This window comes from Euprymna scolopes, chromosome 39 (genome assembly GCF_053919585.1).
Source record: "Euprymna scolopes isolate OS-2025 chromosome 39, ASM5391958v1, whole genome shotgun sequence".
Taxonomy (NCBI): Eukaryota; Metazoa; Mollusca; class Cephalopoda; order Sepiida; family Sepiolidae; genus Euprymna; species Euprymna scolopes.
In genome coordinates, this window is record NC_136520.1 from 20,291,291 (window position 1) to 20,305,230 (window position 13,940).

The window sequence follows — 13,940 nt, forward strand, 5'->3', positions numbered from 1 at the left end:
CGAGGGAAAGACTAAGAGAAAAAATAGAAAGAATGCCACCTGTTCTGAATTCAAGAGAGAAAGAAAGTTTCGGCTCATTCTTTTTCTTTTTTTTTTTTTCCTTCCTTTCATTGCCCTTGGCTAACAGAGCGACAGAAAGATAATAAGGAGGAAGACACAGAAGTATAGCCTGCATCTGAGAGAAATTGTCTTATCACATTGATGTTTCTTGAGATGCCGGTCGTGGTTAGAATGAACACTTGTAAGACAGGTTAGGGTGGTAAGACAGAAAACTGTTAATTGTGAGCAGAATACTTGAGCTTGATTGTTTTTTATTGATTTTCATTATGGAATTGGTTCTTGTATATTATATGTATTATTTTCGAGAGGAAAAGAGAGAAAAGAGTAGAGAGAAGGAGAGCAAAAGACTAATGGCTACTTTTATGAGTCATTCTTTTAAACGTCTGCTTAAAACTTCCCAACATGCTATGTGATCACAAGATTTCCTGTGCCTATGCACATCATATTTGAACTTTTTGATTTTTGGACAGCTTACACCCTAACTGGTGCTGTTTCTGCAAGGCTGCCAAAATACAAGCTAATACCAAAATACAACCTAATATCGTTCAACAAAAAAGTCAAGTATTACATAAAACATTCAATTTAAAGGGTTGAGTAATTGTATGAAACGAAATGAAACAATATTTTGAGATCGCTCTGAATTCATTTTCACATTTTAACAGTTTTTTGATCCGTCATTGGATTTTTATATGAGGCTTAACTGTTCTGAATGAATTTTAGATATTTTAAAAAACTACACAGCTGTCAATAGTTATGTAAATTCAGTTCATTACGACAAAAAAATAGACAAACGCTTTAGTTAACTTTCAAATCTATTTTTGGTTTATTACTTTGCTTAGAGATGAGGAAAGCGAGTGGGATATTTAAAAAAGAATGAAATTATTTTGTAAGTTTTAAATGACATTGCTGTGGAAATCAATGGTATTGTTTTATTGTCTCAACTGTAACTATTTTCTGTCGACTAGTAGGGAAACCCGATGTTGTCCAGTAACATGAACAACATAAAAGATTTTGAAAAGTTGGTGTGGAATTTTTCTTTTAAAACCTTTCTCTTTCCTTCGTACTCTCTCTCTCTCTCTCTCTGTCTCTCTCTCTCTCTCTCTTATAATTTAATAGAATGAAAGCAAGAAAGAAAAAAGTTAAGGGACAGCTGTTTAACCTAGTTTCAGTGTTATTTTTGGCACAACAACAAGCAAGAAAAAAAAAGAAATTAATTTTCATGCCTTTCCCCATACACATTAATTCCCTATGACACCATATAAATCAATATTGCAATACAATTTTTAGGGGAAGGAGTCACATTAAATACAATGGTATAAGTTTAAGTATATCTTGTGTAGATATTTAGTTTTAGCATACACCGAATTATGACTTTGTTATAGTGTTTAAAGCATTTGAGTGTTAACTGTTCCACTAACGTTCCCTAATGAATTGTAAACTGTGTTTTGCTTCCAAGTAACACTTTTCTGCTTCAAATTCGACACATTGCTGTTAAAATTTATTATTCAAAATTCGACACATTGCTGTTAAAATTTATTATTCAAAATTCGACACATTGCTATTAAAATTTATTATTCAAAATTCGACACATTGCTGTTAAAATTTATTATTCAAAATTCGACACATTGCTGTTAAAATTTATTATTCAAAATTCGACACATTGCTGTTAAAATTTATTATTCGAAATTCGACACATTGCTGTTAAAATTTATTATTCAAAATTCGACACATTGCTGTTAAAATTTATTATTCAAAATTCGACACATTGCTGTTAAAATTTATTATTCAAAATTCGACACATTGCTGTTAAAATTTATTATTCAAAATTCGACACATTGCTGTTAAAATTTATTATTCAAAATTCGACACATTGCTGTTAAAATTTATTATTCAAAATTCGACACATTGCTGTTAAAATTTATTATTCAAAATTCGACACATTGCTATTAAAATTTATTATTCAAAATTCGACACATTGCTGTTAAAATTTATTATTCAAAATTCGACACATTGCTGTTAAAATTTATTATTCAAAATTCGACACATTGCTATTAAGATTTATTATTCAAAATTCGACACATTGCTGTTAAAATTTATTATTCAAAATTCGACACATTGCTGTTAAAATTTATTATTCAAAATTCGACACATTGCTATTAAAATTTATTATTCAAAATTCGACACATTGCTGTTAAAATTTATTATTCAAAATTCGACACATTGCTGTTAAAATTTATTATTCAAAATTCGACACATTGCTATTAAAATTTATTATTCAAAATTCGACACATTGCTGTTAAAATTTATTATTCAAAATTCGACACATTGCTGTTAAAATTTATTATTCAAAATTCGACACATTGCTATTAAAATTTATTATTCAAAATTCGACACATTGCTATTAAAATTTATTATTCAAAATTCGACACATTGCTGTTAAAATTTATTATTCAAAATTCGACACATTGCTATTAAAATTTATTATTCAAAATTCGACACATTGCTGTTAAAATTTATTATTCAAAATTCGACACATTGCTATTAAAATTTATTATTCAAAATTCGACACATTGCTATTAAAATTTATTATTCAAAATTCGACACATTGCTGTTAAAATTTATTATTCAAAATTCGACACATTGCTATTAAAATTTATTATTCAAAATTCGACACATTGCTATTAAAATTTATTATTCAAAATTCGACACATTGCTGTTAAAATTTATTATTCGAAATTCGACACATTGCTATTAAAATTTATTATTCAAAATTCGACACATTGCTGTTAAAATTTATTATTCGAAATTCGACACATTGCTGTTAAAATTTATTATTCAAAATTCGACACATTGCTGTTAAAATTTATTATTCAAAATTCGACACATTGCTGTTAAAATTTATTATTCAAAATTCGACACATTGCTGTTCAAATTTATTATTCAAAATTCGACACATTGCTATTAAAATTTATTATTCAAAATTCGACACATTGCTATTAAAATTTATTATTCGAAATTCGACACATTGCTGTTAAAATTTATTATTCAAAATTCGACACATTGCTATTAAAATTTATTATTCAAAATTTGACACATTGCTATTAAAATTTATTATTCAAAATTCGACACATTGCTATTAAAATTTATTATTCAAAATTTGACACATTGCTGTTAAAATTTATTATTCAAAATTCGACACATTGCTGTTAAAATTTATTATTCAAAATTTGACACATTGCTGTTAAAATTTATTATTCAAAATTCGACACATTGCTATTAAAATTTATTATTCAAAATTCGACACATTGCTGTTAAAATTTATTATTCAAAATTCGACACATTGCTATTAAAATTTATTATTCAAAATTCGACACATTGCAATTAAAATTTATTATTCAAAATTTGACACATTGCTGTTAAAATTTATTATTCAAAATTTGACACATTGCTATTAAAATTTATTATTCAAAATTCGACACATTGCTGTTAAAATTTATTATTCAAAATTTGACACATTGCTGTTAAAATTTATTATTCAAAATTCGACACATTGCTATTAAAATTTATTATTCAAAATTCGACACATTGCTATTAAAATTTATTATTCAAAATTTGACACATTGCTGTTAAAATTTATTATTCAAAATTCGACACATTGCTATTAAAATTTATTATTCAAAATTCGACACATTGCTATTAAAATTTATTATTCAAAATTTGACACATTGCTGTTAAAATTTATTATTCAAAATTCGACACATTGCTGTTAAAATTTATTATTCAAAATTCGACACATTGCTGTTAAAATTTATTATTCAAAATTCGACACATTGCTATTAAAATTTATTATTCAAAATTCGACACATTGCTATTAAAATTTATTATTCAAAATTCGACACATTGCTGTTAAAATTTATTATTCAAAATTCGACACATTGCTGTTAAAATTTATTATTCGAAATTCGACACATTGCTGTTAAAATTTATTATTCAAAATTCGACACATTGCTGTTAAAATTTATTATTCAAAATTCGACACATTGCTGTTAAAATTTATTATTCAAAATTCGACACATTGCTATTAAAATTTATTATTCAAAATTTGACACATTGCTGTTAAAATTTATTATTCAAAATTCGACACATTGCTGTTAAAATTTATTATTCAAAATTCGACACATTGCTGTTAAAATTTATTATTCGAAATTCGACACATTGCTGTTAAAATTTACCACTCAGAATTCGACACATTGCTGTTAAAATTTATTACTCAAAATTCAAAAATTTTATGTTAGAATTCACTACTCTAAGTCTTACACTGTTGCTAAAATCCTGTTACTCCAAAACATGACGCATTGCTGATAAAACTTGCTACTCCAACATCCAATCGACTTAGTCTTTGAAAAATCAGGCCTTTTATATCTAACAGAAAGCATCTCATTTTCATATTAGGTGATCATAGCGCAAGCAGATAAAGAGAAAAGAGACATTTTTTTTTTCTTCATTTGTTTTGACTGCATGGGACTCTACAAAAATAGTCTTGTACCAATTTTTTAAGTGTTTTATCACAGAAGAGTAACTTATCTTACCTTTGGTAGCATTTCATACCACAGATATATAACAGATTAGTGAAAATTCTTTTTGCTTGGTGTTACATGAAGCAGATTTAATCTAGGGGATAATGAAATACTCTATATTTAAAAGGGCAGTAACTCTTTACCCTTTGTCATCACCCTTGACACTGACTGTATTATGGAAAGCAAAGTTATGTCTCTTTTGAATTTTAGACTAGCCGATATTGGAAATACATTCAAAGTCAGTACAAATAATGATATCCTCATTATAAAGTAAATCTTCTTCATTATGTGCGATTTTATGTAAGTGCCGAAAACTATATAAAGGGCTCACACAAATAGAAAATAAAATGACGGTCATTTTAAAATTTCAACATTAATAAATTCATTTTTTCCCAATCTGTCAGCATATTAGGTTGTTTGCGAAACATTTGCCAATTTTTCAATTCACTTTTAGATCAATTTTTTAATTATTTTTTAAAATATATGATACCAGTCTGCGCAGAGTTTTTTACAAAAAAGGTTTTATAGTCTTATAGAAATTGATAATAATTAAATACATAAAAAGAATTAAATTAAATAATAAATATGATGTATATAAATAATTACATTTTAATTTGAAAAAAAAAATTCTCTTAATTAAAAATTTTATAAATTTTTACAAAAGATTACAAAACAAAATGTTCATAATTCAACCAAAAATAAAAGCTCAAGAAAACAATGTTGAGCCAACATGGGTTATTTTAATTGTTTCTTATTTTGGTTTGCCTCCAGTATTGATCCCCAAGTTCCTATACAAGCATTCATTTATCTGGCCCATTTATTTGGCATTTTACCTCATCAATTTGCTTCAGATAGTCAGCCACTGTCAAAATACTGACATCAAATGCCTTAGGCATAATTATTTTTACATTTCTCTGATACTGGAGTGGGTTTTTTCTTCAACAACTGTTTTCAGACTTTCATTCGAAGAATGTGTGGGCACTTTCTACCTCCTTCATTTTTAAGACTCATTACTTCAATCATTTGTCAGATAGGAGTTAAGGTTTATAACCTCCAATTACCTGTAAAACATTTCACCCAATGCCCTGTTATAACATTTGTAACAGTTATTGTAATTGACAACAAATTTATAAATTTATCTAAAAATTTATTGTTAATTACAACAAGAATTTTTATTAATAAAATTTGCTGTTGTAATTTACAACAAATTTTATTAATGAATTAATGTTTTATTAATAAATCTATCAGTCAGCTATTTTAATTAATTACTTTGTCGAATTCGATTTTTCTGGCCTTAAATTGCTAACATATTATTAAGATCACATTAACACCATAGACATCCAATATTAATAAATCCTGGTACTGCTGCCGTTTACTGTATTGAAGTTGGCATCTTCCGGGAATTTACATATTCAGCCAGTAAAAGTCGAATGAAAATTTTGTGGTATCAAAATCAGAACAAGCAAACCAAAAAAATTAATACAAAAATAGTTATTTACTTTTTCAAACTGAAAAACTTAAGGAAAAAGCATTCAAATCAGGAAAAAAAAATAGTCATCGTATGATAATTTCAATAAAAAATATTTATAAGAAAATATAATGAAACAACTGTTAGCAAAAAAATTAATTTTTTGATAATTTTTTTTACTGGTACAGTTTTTGAATCTGACCGAGTAGATTAGTTTTTTTTTTTTTTTTTTTTTTTTTTGTAGGGTTAAGGTCATAAATAGCATGTTGTGCAACTTATCTTTTATAAGTTCTGAGAAAATTCAATAATTTCTCCCAAAGACTGAAGTGTCTGCCCTTAATGCGATGAAATTCATAATTGCTTTAATCAATTTTCTTATCTTTTTAACTTTTCTATTTTATTGTCAACACCAGTTCACCATTCTAGTTGCCATAAAATAACTTTTCCCACGTTTTTTAATTTTTGTGTTTGATAATTTTATTAAATAAATAAAAAAAAATCTGTTTTTCATCGATTTACTGCAAATTATTGATCAGTGTTGTTAAAACAATCGCCTCATTTTTAATTGACTTAAATGAGTTTATTATTTAATCAATATATTTAAATTTTGTTATAAACAAAGCAAAGCAGAGTCAACCAAATCATCGAGTACTAATTTAACGATATTCACAAATGGAAACAAACGAAAGAAAGTCTTAAATTGTTATTTTTGATTTCATTCTTGTTTATTCGAGTCTAGAGATAGGGCCTGAGAGAGAGAGAGAGAGAGAGAGAGAGAGAGAGAGAGAGCAAAAGAAAGTGAGAGAAGAGAGAGTAAAAGAAAGTGAGAGAAGAGAGAGTAAAAGAAAGTGAGAGAAGAGAGAGCAAAAGAAAGTGAGAGAAGAGGGTAAAGAAAAAAAAAATTATTTAATAGCATCATCATTTCATACTTGTTTTCATAGATCAAACATTTAACGTGCTATACATAGAGATTGTGGGTTCAAACCCCACTCAAAGCATAATTATTTTTACTTTGATTTTAACCTCAAAATGAACGAAAACATTTCAAATTACATGGGCAGATTGTTTTGTTTACTTTTCATTTTTTTCTTGTAATTCATGAAAATTAGAATCCCAGGCAACACTGAATTGCCCTGCGCATAATAAGACAACCAAATACAATTTTTTTTATGCTGAGCCTGCCACGTTACAAAGGTTTGACTTACCACTGCAACAGCTGTGGACATAAGCATATCCGAAGGTGATAAAACACCGAGGTAGGCTATGTTCGTTATCAAATAAACTATGATAACAATTGTCATCGATATCAAAATTGCTAGCGGCAAATTTCTGGAAGAAGAAAACAATAAGAATTTAATTAAGAACACAATTTTAAACATTTGTTTTGTCAATTTCTTTATTTCACTTGATAGCAAATATTAAAGGTTTCATTTTTAGATACTCTTCATACCAACTGCACCGGCATACCATACACATACAGAATAAATTCATCCCCACCCCGCTCGGAATTGTTAATAAAATTCATCATTCTTTCCTGCAATCCAACGATATTTCATAAAAAAATAAACATCACTAACAAAACTTAAGGTTATGCCTTGCTTGTCCACCACATTTCATTCATGAATGTCCAACAGTTTTTGTTTTTATCGCTGTTCAATATGTGAGGATACTTTGGTAATCATTTCATCAGTAGGAAATGTCATCTTCAATGTGCTTCAAACTTATCGAACTCTACTCCTACCCTGAACTGAAGAAGGTTATCGCAGTCAAAATAAGAACATTGAGTATTTGACAATTTTGCATGTCATATCCAGGTGTCAATATCATTGAATGGTGAAAAGAAAACAAAGACTGTTGGAGATTGCTGACTGAAAGTTGGTGGACAAATCAGACATATACTGCAGTTTAGTTGCACCAAATATGATTGGATTGCAGGAAGGATTGCGATTTTATTAACGATTCCATAAATGGCATTTTTGAGGATCACCGTTTATCATACCATCAAAACCTTCACTTAATCACAGCTGGTATACCATATCTTCAGCATCATACATACCATACAATGAAAACATTCAAAATGTTAGAGCTGGCATACCAATATAATACCATCAGAGTCTAATGACATACTATTATAACAAGAGCAAACATACAATGCTTTATCCGATTACATCAGAGCTGGCATACCATGCAACGAGTCCGCATATATCATACCATTAATGTCTTCAGCATGGTATTATTATAACATACCATCAGAGCATTCATATAATACGAGACTTATGGGCACTTTTATTAATAGTACACATATGAAACTCTAATCCCCGCTGAAGTAATCTCCTCCGGCTGTAATACATTTGTTGTACTGTTGACAGGTCTTATGGAAGCCATCTTGTGTGAGTGTGTCAAAGATCCTTATCACAGTTTCTTTCATGTCCTCAATTTTTTCATAACAGCATATTCTACCCTTTCTATAACAACAGCAATGTCTAAGCTTTCCATAATGACAGCATATTCTAAGCTTTTCATAATGACAGCATATTCTAAGCTTTTCATAAAGACAGCATATTCTAAGCTTTTCATAAAGACAGCATATTCTAAGCTTTTCATAAAGACAGCATATTCTAAGCTTTTCATAACGACAGCATATTCTAAGCTTTTCATAACGACAGCATATTCTAAGCTTTTCATAAAGACAGCATATTCTAAGCTTTTCATAAAGACAGCATATTCTAAGCTTTTCATAAAGACAGCATATTCTAAGGTTTTCATAAAGACAGCATATTCTAAGCTTTTCATAATGACAGCATATTCTAAGCTTTTCATAAAGACAGTATATTCTAAGCTTTTCATAAAGACAACATATTCTAAGCTTTTCATAAAGACAACATATTCTAAGCTTTTCATAAAGACAGCATATTCTAAGCTTTTCATAAAGACAGCATATTCTAAGGTTTTCATGACGACAGTATATTCTAAGCTTTTCATAATGACAGCATATTCTAAGCTTTTCATAATGACAGCATATTCTAAGCTTTTCATAACGACAGCATATTCTAAGCTTTTAATAACGACAGCATATTCTAAGCTTTTCATAAAGACAGCATATTCTAAGCTTTTCATAAAGACAACATATTCTAAGCTTTTCATAAAGACAACATATTCTAAGCTTTTCATAAAGACAGCATATTCTAAGGTTTTCATAAAGACAGCATATTCTAAGCTTTTCATAAAGACAGCATATTCTAAGCTTTTCGTAATGACAGCATATTCTAAGGTTTTCGTAACGACAGTATATTCTAAGCTTTTCATAATGACAGCATATTCTAAGCTTTTCATAATGACAGCATATTCTAAGCTTTTCATAACGACAGCATATTCTAAGCTTTTCATAACGACAGCATATTCTAAGCTTTTCATAACGACAGTATATTCTAAGCTTTTCATAAAGACAGCATATTCTAAGCTTTTCATAAAGACAGCATATTCTAAGCTTTTCATAAAGACAGCATATTCTAAGCTTTTGATAAAGACAGCATATTCTAAGCTTTTCATAAAGACAGCATATTCTAAGCTTTTAATAACGACAGTATATTCTAAGCTTTTCATAATGACAGCATATTCTAAGCTTTTCATAAAGACAGCATATTCTAAGCTTTTCATAACGACAGCATATTCTAAGCTTTTCATAACGACAGCATATTCTAAGCTTTTCATAAAGACAGCATATTCTAAGCTTTTCATAAAGACAGCATATTCTAAGCTTTTCATAAAGACAGCATATTCTAAGGTTTTCATAAAGACAGCATATTCTAAGCTTTTCATAATGACAGCATATTCTAAGCTTTTCATAAAGACAGTATATTCTAAGCTTTTCATAAAGACAACATATTCTAAGCTTTTCATAAAGACAACATATTCTAAGCTTTTCATAAAGACAGCATATTCTAAGCTTTTCATAAAGACAGCATATTCTAAGGTTTTCATGACGACAGTATATTCTAAGCTTTTCATAATGACAGCATATTCTAAGCTTTTCATAATGACAGCATATTCTAAGCTTTTCATAACGACAGCATATTCTAAGCTTTTAATAACGACAGCATATTCTAAGCTTTTCATAAAGACAGCATATTCTAAGCTTTTCATAAAGACAACATATTCTAAGCTTTTCATAAAGACAACATATTCTAAGCTTTTCATAAAGACAGCATATTCTAAGGTTTTCATAAAGACAGCATATTCTAAGCTTTTCATAAAGACAGCATATTCTAAGCTTTTCGTAAAGACAGCATATTCTAAGGTTTTCATAAAGACAGCATATTCTAAGCTTTTCATAAAGACAACATATTCTAAGCTTTTCATAAAGACAGCATATTCTAAGGTTTTCATAAAGACAGCATATTCTAAGCTTTTCATAACGACAGCATATTCTAAGGTTTTCGTAACGACAGTATATTCTAAGCTTTTCATAATGACAGCATATTCTAAGCTTTTCATAATGACAGCATATTCTAAGCTTTTCATAACGACAGCATATTCTAAGCTTTTCATAACGACAGCATATTCTAAGCTTTTCATAACGACAGTATATTCTAAGCTTTTCATAAAGACAGCATATTCTAAGCTTTTCATAAAGACAGCATATTCTAAGCTTTTCATAAAGACAGCATATTCTAAGCTTTTGATAAAGACAGCATATTCTAAGCTTTTCATAAAGACAGCATATTCTAAGCTTTTAATAACGACAGTATATTCTAAGCTTTTCATAATGACAGCATATTCTAAGCTTTTCATAAAGACAGCATATTCTAAGCTTTTCATAACGACAGCATATTCTAAGCTTTTCATAAAGACAGCATATTCTAAGCTTTTCATAATGACAGCATATTCTAAGGTTTTCATAATGACAGCATATTCTAAGGTTTTCATAAAGACAGCATATTCTAAGCTTTTCATAAAGACAGCATATTCTAAGCTTTTCATAAAGACAGCATATTCTAAGCTTTTCATAAAGACAGCATATTCTAAGCTTTTCATAAAGACAGCATATTCTAAGCTTTTCATAAAGACAGCATATTCTAAGCTTTTCATAAAGACAGCATATTCTAAGCTTTTCAAAACGACGGAATATTCTAAGTTTTTTATAACGACGGCATATTCTAAGCTTTTCATAACGACAGCATATTCTAAGCTTTTCATAAAGACAGCATATTCTAAGCTTTTCATAAAGACAGCATATTCTAAGCTTTTCATAAAGACAGCATTTCTAAGCTTTTCATAGACAGCATATTCTAAGCTTTTCATAAAGACAGCATATTCTAAGCTTTTCATAGACAGCATATTCTAAGCTTTTCATAAAGACAGCATATTCTAAGCTTTTCATAGACAGCATATTCTAAGCTTTTCATAGACAGCATATTCTAAGCTTTTCATAAAGACAGCATATTCTAAGCTTTTCATAAAGACAGCATATTCAAAGCTTTTCATAAAGACAGCATATTCTAAGCTTTTCATAAAGACAGCATATTCTAAGCTTTTCATAAAGACAGCATATTCTAAGCTTTTCATAAAGACAGCATATTCTAAGCTTTTCATAAAGACAGCATATTCTAAGCTTTTCATAGACAGCATATTCTAAGCTTTTCATAAAGACAGCATATTCTAAGCTTTTCATAAAGACAGCATATTCTAAGCTTTTCATAAAGACAGCATATTCTAAGCTTTTCATAAAGACAGCATATTCTAAGCTTTTCATAAAGACAGCATATTCTAAGCTTTTCATAAAGACAGCATATTCTAAGCTTTTCATAGACAGCATATTCTAAGCTTTTCATAAAGACAGCATATTCTAAGCTTTTCATAAAGACAGCATATTCTAAGCTTTTCATAAAGACAGCATATTCTAAGCTTTTCATAACGACGGCATATTCTAAGCTTTTCATAAAGACAGCATATTCTAAGCGTTTCATAAAGACAGCATATTCTAAGCTTTTCATAACGACAGTATATTCTAAGCTTTTCATAAAGACAGCATATTCTAAGCTTTTCATAAAGAAAACATATTCTAAGCTTTTCATAAAGACAGCATATTCTAAGCTTTTCATAAAGACAGCATATTCTAAGCTTTTCATAATGACAGCATATTCTAAGGTTTTCATGACGACAGTATATTCTAAGCTTTTCATAATGACAGAATATTCTAAGCTTTTCATAACGACAGCATATTCTAAGCTTTTCATAACGACAGTATATTCTAAGCTTTTCATAAAGACAGCATATTCTAAGCTTTTCATAAAGACAGCATATTCTAAGCTTTTCATAATGACAGCATATTCTAAGCTTTTCATAAAGACAGCATATTCTAAGCTTTTCATAAAGACAGCATATTCTAAGCTTTTCATAAAGACAGCATATTCTAAGCTTTTCATAAAGACAGCATATTCTAAGCTTTTCATAGACAGCATATTCTAAGCTTTTCATAAAGACAGCATATTCTAAGCTTTTCATAAAGACAGCATATTCTAAGCTTTTCATAAAGACAGCATATTCTAAGCTTTTCATAAAGACAGCATATTCTAAGCTTTTCATAAAGACAGCATATTCTAAGCTTTTCATAAAGACAGCATATTCTAAGCTTTTCATAGACAGCATATTCTAAGCTTTTCATAAAGACAGCATATTCTAAGCTTTTCATAAAGACAGCATATTCTAAGCTTTTCATAAAGACAGCATATTCTAAGCTTTTCATAAAGACAGCATATTCTAAGCTTTTCATAAAGACAGCATATTCTAAGCTTTTCATAAAGACAGCATATTCTAAGCTTTTCATAGACAGCATATTCTAAGTTTTTCATAAAGACAGCATATTCTAAGCTTTTCATAAAGACAGCATATTCTAAGCTTTTCATAAAGACAGCATATTCTAAGCTTTTCATAACGACGGCATATTCTAAGCTTTTCATAAAGACAGCATATTCTAAGCTTTTCATAAAGACAGCATATTCTAAGCTTTTAATAACGACAGTATATTCTAAGCTTTTCATAAAGACAGCATATTCTAAGCTTTTCATAAAGAAAACATATTCTAAGCTTTTCATAAAGACAGCATATTCTAAGCTTTTCATAAAGACAGCATATTCTAAGCTTTTCATAATGACAGCATATTCTAAGGTTTTCATGACGACAGTATATTCTAAGCTTTTCATAATGACAGCATATTCTAAGCTTTTCATAATGACAGCATATTCTAAGCTTTTCATAGCGACAGCATATTCTAAGCTTTTAATAACGACAGCATATTCTAAGCTTTTCATAAAGACAGCATATTCTAAGCTTTTCATAAAGACAACATATTCTAAGCTTTTCATAAAGACAACATATTCTAAGCTTTTCATAAAGACAGCATATTCTAAGGTTTTCATAAAGACAGCATATTCTAAGCTTTTCATAAAGACAGCATATTCTAAGGTTTTCATAACGACAGCATATTCTAAGCTTTTCATAACGACAGCATATTCTAAGCTTTTCATAACGACAGCATATTCTAAGCTTTTCGTAATGACAGCATATTCTAAGGTTTTCGTAACGACAGTATATTCTAAGCTTTTCATAATGACAGCATATTCTAAGCTTTTCATAATGACAGCATATTCTAAGCTTTTCATAACGACAGCATATTCTAAGCTTTTCATAACGACAGTATATTCTAAGCTTTTCATAAAGACAGCATATTCTAAGCTTTTCATAAAGACAGCATATTCTAAGCTTTTCATAATGACAGCATATTCTAAGCTTTTCATAAAGACAGCATATTCTAAGCTTTTCATAAAGACAGCATA

General features: G+C 28.7%; 1 protein-coding gene across 1 annotated transcript in view; it reads right to left on the bottom strand.

Annotated features, from left to right (window-relative positions):
- Nucleotides 1–13,940, bottom strand: part of LOC145263578 (large neutral amino acids transporter small subunit 1-like) — a gene marked incomplete at its 3' end in the record, with an annotated part of 158,192 nt that overhangs the window by 12,584 nt on the left and 131,668 nt on the right. Inside the window, 1 exon segment of the mRNA XM_080120424.1 lies at nt 7,311–7,434. Within this exon segment, the coding sequence (XP_079976550.1) occupies nt 7,311–7,434 (124 nt within the window).